Raw genomic sequence first — 20022 nt, forward strand, 5'->3', positions numbered from 1 at the left:
GTCATCATTTTCAGAGAGCTCAACGCAGAGATGACACATGTAAGAGTAAGTGTCCCAGGAAAGATAGTAACTGCGAAGTAAACAGCTAGTGAATGCCCTCACCTTTTGATTGATTTTGACTTATATTTCAAATGATTGGCTAGGATCAAATTTATAACTTCTTAGTGTTAAAGAATATATGAAGTGCTCATAACAAATATTAAACTAAAATACGGTTGAGACCTGAGGAGTTGAAACTTTTGATTTCAATCAATATGCGAGATTAATCTAATTATATTGGATCTTATATGATAAGTCAATTCAACATTTAAATTTAATATATTTAGATCTTAATATGTTTAGATATATTTAATAACAAAAAAATATTTTGATCAATTATGTGACTCTAAATTGCACAGGTAAAGCACATTTTCATAAAATAAGTGATAAACTGTTCATTTATCACTTAAATGCAAAATATGTTCAAATGTTGGAATTTTAGTATTTAACAATTCAATAATTTAACGGATTCAGGTTTCATATTTCAGATTTTAAACTTCATATTTTATATTTCGATTTTATCAAACGCACCCTAAGTGTTCATCCTAGCATTAATGGGTTAATCACAACTTTGATTAATTCTAATATAGTGAAATACTATAATGTCTTATTTGTAGTTTTACAAGAAAATAAAAGGTGAAATACTTACGTTGCTTAAACAAGTCTTTTTTTTTTTGTGAACTAGATATAAATGATATTTAAACTGTGACTTGACTTGTATCTTTGATTTGCGTAATATGGAGCCATAAAAAGTAAAAAACACTTTACTAAATCTGCTAAAATCCATTCAGATATTTGTATAGTACAATTTGACATACAAAGTACCCGTATTTTATTGCCTTGGCATTTCCGTTATGGAACATTTTAATCGAAGCAACAGGAAATGTTCTAATACTCAATCCTTTTTTCATAAGCTCCAATCGTGTTGATTGTTACACAATTTTGGGCATCTAAAACTGCTGCCAAAAAAAAATTTCTTACAAATTCTTTTTACTATTATTCGTGATTTAGTAATGTGAGTCTGTTTGGATAATATTATTTGAAATAATTACTGTAATACTTTTTGTGATGTGATATACATAAAATAAAAAGGTGAATTGGAAAATATGTTTATGACGAGAGTGAGATATTTTTTAGAAAAATTTGCTATCCAACTACGTTCCGCAGTGCGGTATTTTATGTCCAAATTAACACGCAACATACCATTATGAAACCAATGTAACGCCAAGCATACTATAAAGAAAGGGATAATTTCACAAGCGTCCCCTGAGGTATATGACAATTGCAGAAAGCTCCTCTCTAACTTCCAATATGTTGCTTACGCCCTCTCTTTACATGTTTTAAGTGACACCAATCCAATTTGATAATGTAAGCCAAATATACTCCATGAATATCTCAAAATGCTCTCTATTTAGCTTCGTAACAAACAAAACAAAAGGAAAAAGCTCTTCCGAAATGGCATTAAAAAAAAAAAGGCTTTCTGCAATCTTCTATTTTTAGAGAAGAGTTAATAGTAGACTTCTCTGAAATATCAAAGCATATTCAGCATAAACAACATTTTCAAGCTATCTTTCATAATTGAATAAATAGACGCAAATATATAAAATAAAATGTAATATCTATTAAAAAATTGAAAACTAATTTCTGTTAAGATGGATAAGGCACTTTTCTATCAATTTTTTTTAACTTCTAAAGCTTACCCTACTTTTTGATTTGTGATAATTGGAACCAAAAGTTCTGCATTAGGTGTTGTTAGAAGGAAGTAACTGATAGTGAGAAAGAAAAAGGTAGTGGTTCTACAGACTAATTACGTAGTTGTGCTATAAAATTGGTAATAGAAAGGGAGATGACATCGATTTGCGACAATGAGAACAGAGAATTGACAAAGAGATTTTGAGACTTTAGGTCAACTAGGTTAGAGATGGAAGAGGGAATTTAAAAACTTGAAACTAGAAAACATAATGCTTTTTCTTTATCATTTTTCATTTGAATTTTTGTATTTATGTATAGAATAATGTTTAGGGTATGATAATCATTTAAATTACTAATGAAGGTAAGTGTAATAAGAGGGAAGCTACCTGCAATTGTCATAAATCTAAGGGGAGATTTGTGAAATTATTCCAAAAAGAAATCTAAATCTAATCTTTGTCACAAAAGCTCTTACTCGAATAACTCAAAAAAAAAAAAAAAAGGCATAAATCAAAAAGGTAAAAAAAAAAAAAAGAAGAAGAAACTGCCCACACTGGAATGCACAGACAAAGGGGCGTACGCATTGAATTAACAACAACAGCACAAGCACATCCTTAGATCCATAATTCAACTAAGAAGTTGCAAGTTGGCTCGTGGACTGCATAATATGTTGTTATTGATGATGAGTGCATCATAACTGGCACACCATGTTTGGCACTTTAAAGCTCATCTAAAAAAATAAGTTGGCTGAAAAAAAAATGATTCGTTTACTTTATAAAAGTTGCTATTGTTAAATAATATTCTCTAATTTTATTTTTACTCTGTATTATTAAAGAAATAATTGAAGAAATTTAATAAGCCATTCCTAGGATGACATGTCATAAGTCAGCAGATTATCACATGCGCAATAGGTATAGTAGACAAAAGTCTAAATGCAAAGACAGATGAGCTTTCGTTAGTTGGATTAAACTATTTGCATCTTCTTTTAAAATAAGGTCTATTTACTATTACACAATATGTCTTTTTCTTCAGTATGTTGGTATTCAGGTAAATGATTGGCGATCCTTTTGCTTGCACATACTTTATTTTCGGGATTCTGAAAATGACACAATATGTTTGCATTAAAGTTCCAACTACCCTACTAGTATTCTATATTTGATGATGACAATTAATATTAGTAATTAGCTTTTTCAAATACTTATAATGGTAAATCTTATGAGTAAGCCTTGGAAAAAGGACTTGAAAAATGGGGTGACAAAAAAAGTTATCTTTTAAAAAGTCCCTCTTTAGACTGTAAGTCGGGGTTTGAACCTCATCTGCAATAAAACAAATTCAAAAGAAATGTCAGAGCATCCCTTTGGTATAGTCAGGTTCATATACCTATTAGCCCCTTATACATAACTTCTTTAGACTCCCCTTCCTTTAGGGGTGACAATCAAGTCAGAAACGAGTTGGTGGGTCGGGTTGAGACCCGGATATAACAGATAACCTGCTTACCCAAACTCGATCTGCTAACCCAAAAATTTCGGGTTGGCCGATTGGCGGGTCAACCCAAATGACCTGAAATATAATTTCAATTTACTAATTTACCATTGTAGTTTCTAACAGAACCAATTTCGCACAAAACTAATTATATAATCAAGTAATAAAAATCTCGATAAAACAATTCCAAGTCAGATCTGAAATAAATTAAATTACTATAAAAGTATTTTATCCCAAACCAAATCTAAAATAAATTAAGATACTATAAAAAATAGAAAATAACATGATATATCATTTGTCCAAACATAATAATTTCAACTTTACACAAGTTAAACAAATTCATTTAGGATTCAGTGGTTAATGCCTTTGGAAAAAAAAAGAATAACTTCATTTATTTAGATAAAATATTTTTATATCTATTAAATTATTTTTAATTCATAAACGGGTTATTGGGTCAACCCATGAGTGACCTGAATTCGACCTTTTTTTTTTTTTTTTTTTTCTCGAGTTCATCAGGTTCGACCCGATTCTGATTCGAACCCGCAAAGCGTCAACCCAAATCCATTAATTTTGTATTAGGTTCATATCGTGTTTTCAGGTCATGTCGAAAATTGCCACTCCTACCTCCCTCTAGATTAGGATAGATTAGGCTATAAAAATGTTATTGTAGCCGTTAAAAAAAAAATCAAATTGCATTGAAACTAGTACTCATGCCTTGTTTATGTGCACATTTTATAGTTTAGATATCTAAAATACAACTATGATATAGAGTTTGCTATGAATAATAAAACTTGTGCAATAGTTAGATTATGATGAGGGGATGTGAATTTATCTTTATAAAAATTTTAGAAACTTTCCTTGAGATTTATGAGAATTTCACTTGGCTCCCATGAGGTTCCAAATATTATGCTTGTCTCCCTTGTTTCAAGTTTTAATGTAACTATGTCAGTCCATGTGCACAGACGTTCAATAGGAAATGTAAAATGCATTTTTATTCCGGAATTACCATTCCATGGCTCATAATGAATGATACAACAAAATTATCTAAAAAAAGGTTGAAAATTCAGTTAAAAAATGAAAGAAATTTGTCTTGAAAATTTGAGTGTGGCAAGTTATAGAGAGTTATATAGGTTTTAGTGAAATCATTCAAACAATCGATTTTTAAATCTTGATGCTTGAAAGTTCTTAAGGCCACAAGAATTTAAAGCAACAAATTCAATTTAGAAAGGACTTGAAATTGAAGAAGAAGGGGGCCAATTAGCAATAATGAATTAGGCCACATTATTACACTCGCCAGCATCTAGAAATGAATATCTTCACATGACTAGCAGAATTTGGTATTTTTCTCAAGTATTTATAAGCATGAAATTTTAAAATTTTTAATGACTTTGATGTGATGCACCGCATTTGTTTGCCATAAATAAAATTTTTAGATCTGCTTATGTCCTTTTTATTGCATTTTTCTAGTCCTTTTTTTTTAAAGTTTAATTTCATTAATATATACCTTTGTTACTCACAGTGAATATTCTCATTCCCATTTTGTAAATTTTTGTAAGACAAGAAACACACAGTTTATGACAATTGCTTGTAGTGGTTCATGATTAAAAGTTAAGTAGCGTAGAAAATCTCCGAACTACCTTTTCCCTTCACCTTTGGTTTTCCTTCCAAAAACTTTTTTTTTAAATAAAAAGTGTATAAACTGTTTGGAAAAAACACATACATCCAATACACTACAAAATGTAATGTATTGCTACTAAAATATCACAAATCAATTTTTTCTACACTAACAGTATATATATATATATATATATATATATTTGCCGCAACGATAACATTCCTATAATGTAATCTATCTTATTCTACGGGAAGGAAGAGTTTAAAGAGACTGTATAAGAGGAAGACCTGACTACATTAAAGGGATGTTCTGCTACTTTCTTTGGATTTTTTCACTATAAGTAGGGTTTGAACCCCTGACCTATAGCTCAAAGAGGGGCTTAGTCCCTGTGTTGGGGGCCACTGAGCCAAAATTTAGTGGTTCTACATTGATAGTATATACATTGTTAGTTTTTGATAAGTGATAACTGTACAAAATTTGATTTTAAAATTCAATTTTTATACATGTGTCATGAATGAATCCAATGGTGTATACACTACTATCAACATATATAAAATTTACTCAAATATTATTCATACTTACTATTGAGGCACACTCGATGTGTATGCATGGAAAAAATTTAACACCAATATGAGTTAAATAATTTGGATGAGTTAACACCAATATGTATTATTTGGGAGAAAAAGTTGATTGACCGGAGAAGAATGGAGATTATTAGAAGATAGTTTCGGAAGTAAAAAAATAGTTGGAGGGAAATAGTATTAGTTGAGTAAGGTTTGGCTGTCAGTTGATAATAAAAATAAAAATTAATAAATAATAAAAATAAGAATAAATTTGAAAACACACAAAATTAACATCAAATTAACTACCTACACACGCTTTATTATTGTAAAGATTCTCTATTCACAATTAATATTTACAAAAAAGTAGAGACCTGAATCTTCCCTTCCAGACACACCTTCCCCAACTACCGCGTGTTTTACACGCGTCGTCCCACCACGTCACCTCGTAAAGGGCGGGGAGCAACCTCCTCCTCCTCCCCATTTAAAAAACCGGCTCTTCTCTTCCTTCTGTGTGTCACTCTCTCTCTCACACAGTCACACACTGGCCCTGTATTTATACAAGTACAATCAGTTGTTTCATCATTTTTGTCAGCTCTCAAAATCTGAAGAAAAAGAAGATAGTAGAAAGAAAGAATATTGTGATGTTTTAATGCTCTTTTAGGTGAAAAGAAGACCGAGAAATAAAAGAAAACAGAAATAATGAGCAAGAAGTTAGCAGAAATTCATGCTTATATGCATGAATCAATGACGCGAATCTTACCAGAAAACCACACAAACAAAAAAACAACGTTTGTTGAATTTTTAGTACTAAAAAGCTTCTGAACCAAGACATTTTTGTATTAGTTTTTGACGTCAAAGGCACATGGGTTCTTGAGTTCTCTCCTATTAATTTTTTCTTGTGTGGTTTTTGTTTTCTGCTAAAATTTATTTTATTGTGCAAAGTCACATGCTCTCCTCTTCTATTCTCAATAAGCTCCAAGACGCTTGGGTATTATTTTTTCATTGACTGAGCACTTCCAAGAGATTCTTTCAGATCTACAGTAAAGGTGAAAAGCCTCAAGACTCTGAAGCTCAACCTTCTTTCTTCATCAAAATTGGAGACAAAAAGGTCAGTTTTGATTCATTTCCTGACTTTGGGTTCGTCTTATTTGATCATAATTTGATCATCAAGCTCGTTTTTACAACAATTCAGTATTTCTTGAACTCAATTTTGCATTCTGTTATGGGTATTTGACCTCTGCTTCATTCTGCAACTGGTACTGAATTCATTTTCTTTTTTCTTTTGTTTTTGCTGTTGAATTACTGTTCAAAACTTTGAGACATGTCTTTGTTTCTCTTCTGAGGAGTGTGTGGTGATTAATGTAATTTGCACCAAATTCTGTTGTACAAATCAGTAATTATTCTGTTACTAATGACTTGTTTTTTGGTCGGTTAACTCCAGTTTGTTTGTTGGAAGTTAACATGAATAAATTGATATGCGGGACTAGTTAGTTACAATAGACTTTTTTCTTTTACACTCAAAAAGTGAACTAAATGATTGAAAAACTACTTTTGGACAACAATATATTCTTTGGCTAGTGTGATCACCAGATAGGTAGATATCTGCGAAGATGAAGAATTCGGTTTCTGAGATCTCCTTTTCGGACCCTGTAGCAGCAAGCAATGTAATTTTCTATATTACTTATATGCAGTATCATTCAGATTTTGACTCTTCGTTTTTTAACTTTTCAAATATACATGAATTACATTCTCAACATTTTTTCTTCTCATATCATGAAGAACATGAAGTGGAGAAATCTTCCTTGTAAGAACAAGATTTTTCATAACTTGGTGCAGTTTATATAAGCTACTAAATTCCTATATCATGAATTCTTGAGCTGCTGCCTCTATTCCAAAGCTGAAGTCATACAATGGTTTAGTTGATCAAATTTCATATTAGATGCACAAGTATTGGTATGCATTAACTTGTCTTGAACATTCTTCCAAACCAGAATTCAGTCTGATCTGATTCTGCAGATTTTCCTGCATCACAAAATTGAGCTTTTTTGTCGTTGATTACCTGTAGGATACAAGTCATTGAAGTATCTTTCCCTATCAATTTTGAGGTTCAATTCAAACTGGTGGAGGAGTTGGATGTGGTAGTCAGAGGTTTCAATGGTTTGTGAGATGGAGAGTGATCAACTTGAAGAAATGGACGTTGAAGTCCTATCTTCAATGTGGCCTGAAGATATGAATGAAGCTGGGAAGCAGTTCAATATTGAAAATCCACGACCAGATCAAGATATGTTAAAGGAGGTTACGATCAATGAAGAGCCTAAGATTGTGGACTTTAAACGTCTCCTAGAGCTGAGCAATTACAGTGACAAAGGTTCATCACAGTTGGCTTACTTGGTTAAGAACTGGGAATATAAGCAGGCTAATGCTGTACGGCTTCTTAGAGAAGAGCTTGATACCCTGAACAAACAACAGCAGGAATCAGAACTCAAGAAATTAGAGATATTGGAGGAACATCGGTTTGAGGAAGAAAGATATGGGGGCGACAAGCGTCCAATCTCCATATTTGATGACAACTTGAAATATGTCTATCAGAAAGTTCCACGAAGGAAACATGATGTAGTTGTCCATGATGAAAGACTTGAAATAAATGATGTAGAGTTTGACAGTATCAAGTACTGGAAGCAGAGGGCATTGCATTTAGAGAAGCTATTGGAGGCAAGTATCCAGCGAGAGCAAATACTACTAGAAAAATTGCAGGAAAGTATAGAAAATCTAGAAAAGCAGTCTTCCCCAGTAGAAGAACTTTCTCAGATGCTAACAAGAGCAGATAACTTTATGCATTTTATCCTCCAAAATGCTCCAGTTGTCATTGGCCACCAGGTATGCTAGCCTGTTAATACGATTAAATAACTATTCAGGAATTGTTTTGTTAGCACTGCGTTGCCAAATTGTTTGTAGACTCAGCGGTTTCTGTAATGAACACTTTATTGTAAATATCGCTTCCTTGGATTTGATATTTCCCAGTTGTTTTACAAAGCTTCTTCAGATTTTGCTTGATGGACTTGGCATCCTACTTCTTATAATACATAATTAATCAAGTCAAATCAAAATGGAGTCAAGTTATGGCTTAGCAATAGATAGACAAAGAATGACCAGCTTCAAATGTTATAATATACGTCAATTTTGTTCCAATCAGAGTTTCCATGTGATTTAGTTCTGAACTTTGTTTGGCAAACAAACTAGGCAGTAGTTATGATTTGATTTGTATATGCAGTATGTTGTCCAATTTGTGTTTCAAATATATGCCATTGAGCCCAAGGTTACACTGTTGTTCAGTTTTCTGATCTGTGAAAGTTAGCAGAAAAATACCATATTTGAAGGCACTCATTAAATTAACCGGAGCAGAACCATATCTTCAGGATCTTTCTTTCAGTTCCTAGGACTGTTTAAATTTTTTCCATGCTAAATTTTGCCAAAAAGTTTGTAACAACAGGCTCATTCTCTGAGGTTTTACTAGATGACATTATACATTTATTTGTGATTATGTCTTAATAACTAAGATGCAGAATAGAGATATAATTTGGCTTTAACTATTAATTTGTGATTATAATTTTCATTTGGTATATGCGAACTTAAGGCTTCTAATGCAATGTTAGAGGAACAAAAAAAATTGTTCTTGCTTTTCACATAACATTTGCTTCTACTTAGATAATAATATCGATGCTTTCTTCCTCAATTTTCGATCCTTCAGGGTTGCATTATGTACTATCTTCATCTAATTTGTAGCATTAAAAAGTCATGTTGTGATTTGTTGTATTCTTATCTTGAAAATTGACCCCCATTTCTATTTAGCTGTTTATTACTGTATTATTTTTGCCGTTTGATGACTACAGCTTAATATTATTCCCTAGAGAAAGAATCTGTTTGTCTCTAAAACAAGCACCTCTGGTTCAAAATTCAACCGCCCTCTTCAGTTGGACCTTATTTGCTCATGCCAGCCTAGTGATATAAACAAATATTCCTCAGTTGGAATTTGCAAAATTGATCAGTGGTTTCTAAAGCATTTCATGGAAATTTCTTTTTGTTGCTCTTCTTTTGATACAATCTGAGTTTGTATTAGTTAACTACACTTAAAAATTGCGACCCCCAATTTAGGTTTGTTGATCAATTTTGTTGGTTCAAGATGTTGAAAAGTATTTAATCACATGTTGGAAAAAGTGTCTGTTCGTGCTAATGTTCTGAGAAATATGTTTCTGTGACACAATTTGATCCAGGCATTCAGTTACAAGCTATTTGTGATGATCGTTTTGTAATTTGGTTATGATGTGCTACTGTTGCTTCAGCATTGGTCTTGTGTCCTGACACAAACAGCATTGATTAGCTGTTTTTAGGGGTATTTTTGAAAAATTTTACTGTAGCAGAGTTTTAGATTATATTTTGGGATATTTTTAAAAAAATATTTTGGGATATTTAAAAGTAGAAGAGTTTTTAGAATATATTTTGAAATGTTTTTAAAATTTTAAAAAATTTTAAACTAATTTTTAGATGGCCTTTTAAAGTACTTTTTACAAATTTTTATTGTATTTGAAAAATTAGTTTTTAAAAAACAGGCCCATTCAAACAGAGCTTAAGTTTTATAGTTTTGTAATGTTAATAGAGGCTAAACACATTATTCTGTGCCTTTACAGGATAAAGAGTTGCGGTACCGGTTCATCTACAATCACTTCCCAAGTTTGCGTGAGGAGGTAATTTAACTGCCGAAGATCTTTAGATAATTTGTTAGTATTCATTGAAACAGATCCTCTTTTACAATTTTGCAGTCATTCTTGAAATTTGCTGGATTGCAGGACATTATAGGTAAAACAGATGTTGAGATATTTACTGGTTCAGGAGTTAAGGAATCTCAGGACTTCAAAAGAGAAGTTCTTGAACGAGGATTACCAGCAAAGAGGGAAATAACATTCGAAACTGAACTGTTCGGGTCAAAGACTTTTTTGATATATGTAGAACCAGTTTTTAGCAAAGCTGGAGAGACTATTGGTGTCAATTATATGGGAATGGAAGTAACTGATCAGGTAATTAAGTTAACAATAATTTTCCAAGTCTATGTTCCTCCAGTTATCTTGCACAGAAGTCTGAGCATCATTTCCTAATATTACTTCCACTTGTGGTGTCTGGTTTGTTAAAAGTTATGCACATGCAGAAGGTCTACAACAAATTGTAAAGACCACTATGGTTCTCTGTCCTAAGTCCCACCATCTAGCATTTGGAGGAAATATAGAGTATCACATTCTAATTTCGAGTACTGTGATGATTAATCTTGCAAGGATGTAGAACCTTTCTTAATTTTTGACCTCCACAATACATAGTCAGGTTTGTAATTTCGCTTTTACAGAATGAACTCTGTTAATAAAATCACATGTTTGATTTTGACTGACAGCATCACAAAACCTGGAGCAAAATGCTTAAAACTTAAGCGCCTTCTATATTTTCTATAAACTTGACTTCCTTCTAGAAATGACTAGCTCATTTTTTGGCTGTAAATGATGGACCTTTCTATTAAATGGAAAGATATCAACATCCTTGGAAAGAAAATTGTGATTGCAGCTGCAGCTGAGTAAAATTGGTAAAATTATAATACTGCTCTCTTTTCTCCTTTTGTCTTTCTTATAAACATACCTGTTAACATTTGTGATATGCAATCTCCCTTTGTTTCAAATGTTTCAGATTCATTTATCTTTTGTGTCTCTGTGATTCATGAATTTTTTTTTTAATCCTCTCACTTTGTTCCTATCGTCCTTTCCAATTCTGTTGCATCACTTAGCATTTGAACAAGCAAGGGATAACATTTATGTGGAATTCATTTATAATTAAACTGTTATTGCTTATGGCTAGTGCTTTTTGAGTTTCTTTTTATTGCTATTATGTCATCAATTACCAGGTAAGAAAAAGAGAAAAGATGGCAAAGCTTCGAGAGGAAATTGCTGTGCAAAAAGCTAAGGAGACAGAACTGAACAAAACAATACACATAACAGGTTCATCTGTTGAACTCACCTGAAATTGTTTATGACGTTTTATGTGCAGGGAGACAGTCATTGAATTTATTTTGTGATCTTTTGTTGATAGAGGAAACAATGCGAGCAAAACAAATGCTAGCAACAATGTCTCATGAAATAAGATCTCCTCTGTCGGGAGTTGTAAGCATGACAGAAATTCTTTCTACAACAATGCTTGACAAGGAACAACGACAATTAGTTAACGTCATGTTATCTTCGGGTGATTTAGTGCTTCAATTAATAAACGACATTCTTGACCTGTCCAAGGTTGAGTCAGGTTTGACGCTAATCTCTTCGTATCAAATTTTCGTGTTTGGGAACATTATCATAGATCTTCAAACTTGACCTCCTCTTTTTCTTGGGAGAAGCATAAATGATAGTGTGATAGAGAATTTCACCAAGTTTTTATAAACATAGATGATTGGTGTGGGAACCTTATAGTTCAAGGAGTCCAGTTTTCTTTGGTGTTATTGCAGGTTTATTACAACTAAAGTGTTCAGTTTGATCTCCTTAAATGTTGATAATGACTTATTTTGCCGTACGCTTTAGGAGTTATGAGATTGGAAGCAACAAAGTTCAGGCCAAGGGAGGTAGTGAAGCATGTATTGCAGACTGCAGCAGCATCACTGCAAAAACTGTTGACCTTGGAAGGTCATGTTGCAGATGATGTTCCAGTGGAGGTGAGAGCTTACAGAAAATAAATCAGGGATAAAACAGCAATGATAAATATAATTCCCTTTCATAATTAAAGTTCTACAGACCTCCATGCTAGTCTTCTAGTAAAATTTAGTTTCTTTGTTGCAGTAACGTTATGGGTGCATGTCTAATTAACATGGCATTGTACTCAGCTAGCTAATGTTCAGATTCTGGATATATATGTATTTTCTGTGCATCTCAAGTGAAATACCATGTTGTTGTTTGTTAGCTTCTTTTGTAATGCCCTGCATTTATAACTAAAATTAAATTAAGTTCGATAAAAATCTCAAAAGTCCATCAAGAAAGGTGATGCTATGACCTCTGATATATGTTTTAGGTTGGTCAAAACTGAACAAAACCTACTTTAGTAAGAGCTAAGAGCTTGACTTGAAAATTCAGAGCTATTCAATTTTCTAAATTAGACAGCTTCCTGGGTACTTGTATGAATGATATCAAACTAGACCCAAAGATCTTATGTATGTCTCATAATTGCCCATTTAGAGCTAATTGTTTCATTGTTCCAGCTGTAACAAATTCGATTTGTATTGTGGAGGATATCTTTAGGACTTAAAAATTTAACCTACATTTATTTCTCAAAAAAAAAAAAAAGATGTTCAAGTGTAGTATGACTTAAGACTCATCACAAACCATAGCTTGACTTTGTTGCAAACATTTTATGTACATGATGAAACATTAGCCATTTCTATTATCAAACAATTTTTATTGCTTAAATTGATCAATTACATATTTTTCAGGTTATAGGTGATGTTTTGAGGATTCGCCAGATCCTTACAAACTTGATCAGGTACTGTATTTGTCAGCGCTCAAAACTTTAGCTTCCTAATTACTTTACTGCATTTGGAGTTGCAAAGAGGTGTGAACATAATAAGCTGAGGCTTTGGATGTATTTGCATCGAAATTAAAATCTTCTACTTGAAGACTGAAGATAAGCATACCCTTTTGTATTTTAAACTTTACTACTGTTAGTTTACTTGATGTAAGATTGACAACGGATTTAGATGATTTTTTATACTAAATTTATGTTTACTTTCATACTTAGAAATTCAAAACTTTCTTGATTTAGACTTTCTGCCTTCACGAAATTCAAGTGGACAAGAACTATATTCACCGACTGCTTAACCACTTGCTCAGGACTTTTGTCCAGAATCTTCGGTCAAATGTGTTGCAAGCTGATGGCAATCTGTTTTATTTTTTCTAGTGTTAGTGGACATTATATTCTGTAATTTCATACTTAGACTGGGCCATGCCACATTGTCCTTGCAAATGATCCAGTCTTATCCTTATTGGATTCTTTACCTTTCAAATGCTTCAGCCTGAAAAAGAAAAATCAAGCTCCGCATGGTTGTATATGCTGCTAGCCTTAGGATATATGCGGTCATTTGAGTGTGTATTCTCCGTAATTTCCCTCTGTGTTTCCTCATCCTAATTCTGCAGTTTGGCTGCTTGTTCCAAATTGACGGGTATATTTATGCTATCCATCCCTTTGGAGTGGATTTTGTTCTATTCCTTCCATGTCCCAAAGCTCTCAATTTCTCATCACAACCTGGAGCTCTTCTATTTTAATTTGCATAATATCCATAATCTCCATTACTTGATCATTGCTAGCCCTGTTTCTTGTCAGTCTTTTACAAAATTCCAACAATGACAAAAGCAAGTTGTGTTTACTGATTGAATTGGAAAGGAAATAGCATTATTTTTGCAGGCTATGAATGATATGAAATGTGTACTAGATTTTCATTCTAGCACACAATAAGAGGATATTATTGTTTAATAAATCCATGAAATAAAGGAACCGTGTATACATTTCAGGGATGAAGCCTTTCTTGACATGTTCCTCTTCTGGAAATATGCTAAAGCTGAAAACACATCCTTTAGGTTGTAATCAACTTTCTCTGTGAACATGATGGACCATTGATTCTACTCAATGCAATCACCCAATACGACTAGGGGATGTCAAGCTGAGAGGTTCTTAGGATGACTAAGTCAATAGCATAGATAAGTACTATGTAGAAATTTTGTGATTCTGGATTGACATCCCAAATGGGGCTTGTTCTAATCTGGATTGCCTAAATACTGTGTCATGAATAAAATGTGTTATATGGTCATATATTGTCGTAAAGAATTATTGTGTTGATTATAATTTGATGTCACGAGCCTTTAGTGCAGTGGCTCAATGGTCCTGGTGTACATTGTGGTTGAAGACTGTGATTTCCTTAACACAATTATTTGTTCGATAACAACTAAGGTTTAGACAAGACGGGGAAGCATAATAACACGTGGTTAAACATTCTTTTTTGTTTAATTCCATTGCTTTGATCTTATAATCTCACCTAAATCACATTGCAGGTAATTAATACGGCAAATATAGTAGCATTTATATGCAATTTGCCAGCAAATCTATTCAGGAATTAAAAGAACTAGGCAGGACTTAAATCACAAGGATATACTGTTTTTGACTCATAAGACATTGGAAATTAACAGTTTTCTGGAGCTAAGTGCTTGGGAAACATGTGAAGATATTAGTTAAAATGTAGAACAACAGCAATTTCTCATATTATGGTTTCAAGTTAAGTCTGGAGAAATGAATCATATCCTACTTTTTATTCTATCCTATTTAAGGATGCAGATGATGAAAACAACATTTGAACTACACAGGTTATAAGAACCTGCATTCATTTGTCTATATCTTAAAGTAAAATTTTTTTGTGATTGTCAGCAATGCAATTAAGTTTACCCACGAAGGGAAAGTTGGTATAAAGCTCTATGTGTTGTCTGAGCCACCAACCCAGACAAAGCAAGCATCTTATGGGAGGAATCAATCAAAAGTATCAGAAAGCACAGCAATAGAGGATAAATGCTTATCATCTACTCAGAGTTGCCATAACCAAAAGGAAACTTATTTGCAAAATGATCGAGAAGGGACTCATGAAAATCATGTAATAAATGATGAGCCAAGAACTCCAAAACCAGATGTGACTTCAATGGAGGAAGATGATGAGAGTGTATATAATTTACAAGAAACAGTATGGTTATGCTGTGATGTGTATGACACGGGGATTGGAATACCAGGTAACTTGAGAATTTTTGTACTTTTGCTCAAAGAAGCTAGAGAAAAATGTATTTCAGATTGGTTTCATATCCTTCATCAATGACTTATTTCTGAGCTGCAGTTATTTGCACTATCACCTAAAGATTTTGGCATAGGTGTTAACATTAGCATGTTTATTTTGTTCTTACAGAAACTGCTTTACCAACTCTATTCAAGAAGTATATGCAAGTTGGTGCTGATACTGCTCGAAAGTATGGTGGGACTGGACTAGGCCTAGCAATTTGCAAACAATTGGTAATTTTAATTCCATCTTCTATCATTCATGTTTACTTTACTAGAATATGATGCACTTTTAAGATGGTACACCAAACCTTTAATGGTACATTTCAATGTGTAGCATTATTTTGTTTATTCTTTTTAAATCAGCAAAATGAAAGATGACTCTTGACAAATTTTGACAGTCTTTGAATCTGCCAGGTTTAAGGTGTATGAACTTGGCAGACTTTTGGATAACAAATGGTCTTCTCCAATTTTTACAGTCTCTTTATAGTTTTCCACATTATACTATTGATTATTAGATTTGCTGATTTCTTGGTAATTTTGGAATTTTGCTCTAAGTTAGAGGAATTAGTACTCATAAGGAGTGTCTCTGTTAGTTAGTTTATTTCAAAACAAATATGGCAGTTCATTGAACAAATCTTAAATCTTTGTCCCCATTCTTCACTGGTTTTTGCTGCTTGACCACCTTGACTTGTTTAAGAATGGTGACATATCAGAGAGAGGAAGCCTGGGAGCTATAAGGAGCAGCTGTAGCATAAGATCTGGAGAGAAGAATCACATTTCTGACAGTGAAATTAGACAATCAGATCATCTTGTTGACTTCTGTTAGTTGATTGAGCTAATCTGAAATCACCTGTATTAGAATCAAACTCTCTCAATCATTTGTGCAAGAATAAGATTGGGTAACTAGTAACAAACATTTGAAAATCAATGATGGAAGTAGAGCTGCTAAATTACTGAATAAAATAAAACTCATTCTAGCAAATAAGGGCCATGTTTCATTTGCTTGAAAAGATGCAATCTTACGTTTCCATTTACTGCTGAATGATAGGTCTTCTCAGTTGCCTTTCTTGTTTCCGTTTATTTTAAAACTAGCCAAAATATTATTTTTTAGCAGCTCAATAGAGATCCATTTTCTAATTGCTTTTGCATATGAGAGATTTTAGGTGCAAAAGTACTTTATCACACATTTAGACAACATTTTCAGCTATAACTATTTTCTGCCTTTGCAAAGTGAATGGCAAACAGAAGCAGCATGAGCCCAAAATTAAGGCATTAAGGCATATATTAGCTTCTCCTAGATATTGTAAAACTTACTGGATGGTGAAGAGCACCATGCATGTTCCGAAATTTAATCCCTAATACAGAATATAAAATAATTGTATTTAAGTTAGATTTGCTGCTGAATAAGGTTTTACTCATGTCGGTGTTAGTAAAAGACTAAGCATTTGTTATTTGGCTTTCAAACGGATCTGACTGCAACATGGTAGGGCTATCTTTCCTTTGTGAAATCATGTCTGGTGTGGTTTCAAAGACTTGACTGTTTTGGTTGCCACGAAACAAAAAACACATGTTCCATGTCACTTTTTTTTAACAAAATAGAGTCTTTTGATTGCCTTTTCATTTTCTTCATTATCACTACAATGCTAATTTATGAAATCTGGTCATGCGCTTGGAACAGGTTGAGCTCATGGGTGGTCATCTTACGGTATCAAGCAAAGAACATCATGGTTCTACTTTTACATTTGTACTTCCTCATAAGGTTTCGCCACTATGTGATAGTTCAGATGATCCTGATGAACTCTCTGATATGGCTAGCCCTGATGATCCTGCTGACAAACACGAGGATGATATTGATTGTGGGTTTTTCCAATTCCAACCTCGCACATTGGGTTCTCTATTTACATCTCATAATTCTGGAAGGAACCAGACTGTGTTACCAAACAATTGTGGATTGGATACCTTGCACAAGAGTAACAGATTGCCAAAAGATTACTGTTCATTTTCTTCGACGATTGAGACGGTAAAGGAGACAAGTTCAGTAGGTGAAATATCTTCAGTAAATGCTCCAGTTGAGATATTTTCTGAGCCTGAAACTTCACAATCTTTCAACTCAAATTTTGATAACCATAGTGCTGTTGCTAGAAGCAAGCAAAGTCCGGATGAGAGGGATTGTCAGCTCTCGGATAGGTGTGGTTCTCCTGGTACCTCAACTATTGGCGGTAGCCAAAGTGAAATTTCTGGGACAACGGATGCCAATGAAACATGTCATAGTCAAACACGGTTTGACAGGAGTTCCGAATGCTCTTCCAGCAATAGTCCTGAAATTCCAAAATCACTTTTGAAACCTAAGATACTTCTTGTAGAAGACAACAAAATAAATGTGATGGTAACGCAGTCAATGATGAAGCAGTTGGGTCATAAGATAGATGTTGTCAATAATGGAGTCGAAGCCGTCCGTGCAGTGCAACGAAGTAATTATGACCTCATTCTTATGGTATGTTATGGGCATCAAAATTACTTCCTTTGTGGATTTGAGTTAGTCCAAGCCCCCCATTAGTCATGCATTTCATTTCTTTGGAACGTTATACCACTGCAAAATAAGTTAACAAGTTTCCCCTTTTAACTGTCTTCTTACTTGAGGAGGATTGGATTTATGGTGGCTTCTAAAATTCATACAGGGTGATTAAGATAATAAATTGCTTCGCAGTAATTCCACGCTAAAACATTTATGCAAGGCTTGAAACAACTAAGAGCAGTTTCACAAATTCTGGTGGAATTATTGTTGGTTGTGATGAGTGCTACTAATGGTTTATCATTCTAGTGTTCCACTATGTTCCTTTTGCTCAGAATAATCAGTACCAAGCAGTGTTTTGTTCAGGATTACAGTTTGTTTTTCTGAATAATATGTGCTAGTTTTAACATGCTGTACGTGTAGGATGTATGCATGCCTGTAATGGATGGTCTCAGAGCGACGAGACTAATCAGGTCATTCGAGGAATCTGGGAACTGGGATGCTGCAGTGGAGGCTGGAATTGAGCATCAGTTACCTTCTTCAGATCCTTCACAAAATGAGCAAGTGTTTAAACCATCAACAAAAAAGATTCCAATCATTGCGGTAACCCCTGAAACTCTCTTACTAACTCTCATCCTTCTGTATCTCCCATAATGTTTTTTCTTTTTTTATTTCAAATAAAAAAAGCTTTGAATAAGCATTTTTAACATGTTGTCCAATCTCGGTTTTTTCCATTCTCTGGTTTTTAGTTACCAGCACTGACAGAACTTGTGAAATGCTTTGCAGATGACAGCAAATGCATTGTCAGAGAGTGCAGATGAATGCTTTGCGAATGGTATGGACTCTTTTGTATCAAAGCCTGTTACATTCCAAACACTAAAACAGTGTCTTCAAGAATATTTGCCAAAGCGTTAGTTGTAAATGTATGCTTCCTGTACATAAAATCAAAGTGGTAGGAAAGTTTTGTAATCTATTTATCATGTTTTATCCTTGTGATCTCTTCATTCCTTGCCTCCGCATGATCAATTTATTCTCTCTTATCTTATGGTCACCTGCCCTCTTCTTCTTCTTCTTTTTTTTTTGTCTGTTTATTCTGGTAAAGGTACATTTTAGTTCAATCTATGAACTTGAAAACTTGGGACAACTTGTGATGGTCGGATAAATTTGTAAAAGAAAAACTGTGGATATCATTTGATCTGCATGTAAATGGTTTTGGAACTAAAGATTGATTGTTATTTGGGCTGAGGCAATCTCTAGCTATATGATTTGAAGTGATTTTCATAATACAGAATTGGAATTTTGTTTATCAGGAAAAAAAAAGATGAGAAATTTGCTATTTACCGGTATCAGAAAATGGGATGGTCATTTTAGCTTTTGAATTTACCTTTTTGCAAGCACTATATTCTGTTACGAAAGTAATAAATATGTATAGAACCATAGGTAAAACTATCTAACATTTCTGTTTTCTTGAGTTTTAAAATGAATGCAAAGATACTTAGGTTTTCTATCATTATAAATAGAAATCCAATGTTTTTCCGAGATTTATTGGGCAAGTTTAAAAACTTGTTCTCTCCCTCCCTCTCTCTTTCTTTGTGAGCACCAGTCCTATCTCGATTCCAAAATCTTTAAGTTCTAGGATAAGTTCAATTTAAAAAAATAAAAGCAAAGGTAGACTATGTTTGGATATGTTGACAAGGCAAAGCAAAATTAAGTATCATGCTATAATTAGTAAAATATGTTACAAGTATAATACAACATATTATACGTATGTATATTATATGATTTTTTAAAATAAAATTACAATTCAAAGTTAGGTGCAAAAATACGAGTTTTGCAAAATTACGCATATATAAATTCATATCTAAAAAGTATGAATATATTCGAAAGTTTATAGAACTCAAAATACGAGTAAAATCACTATAAGTTTCAAAAATTATATTATATTCATACTAATTTTAACTCTTATTCTTGTACATGAGATATTAATTTTATAAAAGTTTGATAATCTTAAGATCTTTATATCGATGCATCTATAGAACTTATGACATAATAATTTAATGTTGCTATTTTCTATACATGTCAGAAGATATGGCGTTATTCTTATTCGAATTCTAAAATTTTTAAAAATTAAATTATAATTGGTAAAGTTTAATATGTCATACGTTTTTTTTTATGTGTTTTTATAAAATTAGTTAAAAAGTAAAACTTTTAGAACAAATAACAAACATTACCCTTTAAAA

The 20022-nt window shown here is 33.0% G+C and overlaps 1 protein-coding gene across 1 annotated transcript; it reads left to right on the forward strand.

Annotated features, from left to right (window-relative positions):
- Window positions 1-7542: 7542 nt before the first annotated feature.
- LOC113781618 (histidine kinase 5) lies at window positions 7543-18731 on the forward strand. Its single transcript, XM_027327580.1, has 12 exons — window positions 7543-8265; window positions 10074-10130; window positions 10233-10460; window positions 11327-11420; window positions 11512-11718; window positions 11991-12121; window positions 12893-12942; window positions 14875-15227; window positions 15398-15501; window positions 16949-17764; window positions 18206-18385; window positions 18569-18731. Exons 1-12 carry the CDS (start codon window positions 7543-7545, stop codon window positions 18695-18697), a joined length of 3072 nt encoding a protein of 1023 aa, XP_027183381.1. The 3' UTR covers window positions 18698-18731.
- The last annotated feature ends 1291 nt before the right edge of the window (window positions 18732-20022 follow it).

This window comes from Coffea eugenioides, chromosome 8, assembly GCF_003713205.1.
Source record: "Coffea eugenioides isolate CCC68of chromosome 8, Ceug_1.0, whole genome shotgun sequence".
NCBI lineage: Eukaryota > Viridiplantae > Streptophyta > Magnoliopsida > Gentianales > Rubiaceae > Coffea > Coffea eugenioides.

What these genes read in the sequence shown, in the direction of transcription:
- LOC113781618 (XM_027327580.1), top strand. Translation starts at nt 7,543, where the DNA reads ATGGTTTGTGAGATGGAGAGTGATCAACTTGAAGAAATGGACGTTGAA. An exon ending in CAGTTGTCATTGGCCACCAG is followed by an intron (nt 8,266 to 10,073) that starts GTATGCTAGCCT and finishes GTGCCTTTACAG; the next exon opens with GATAAAGAGTTGCGGTACCG. An exon ending in TCCCAAGTTTGCGTGAGGAG is followed by an intron (nt 10,131 to 10,232) that starts GTAATTTAACTG and finishes GCTGGATTGCAG; the next exon opens with GACATTATAGGTAAAACAGA.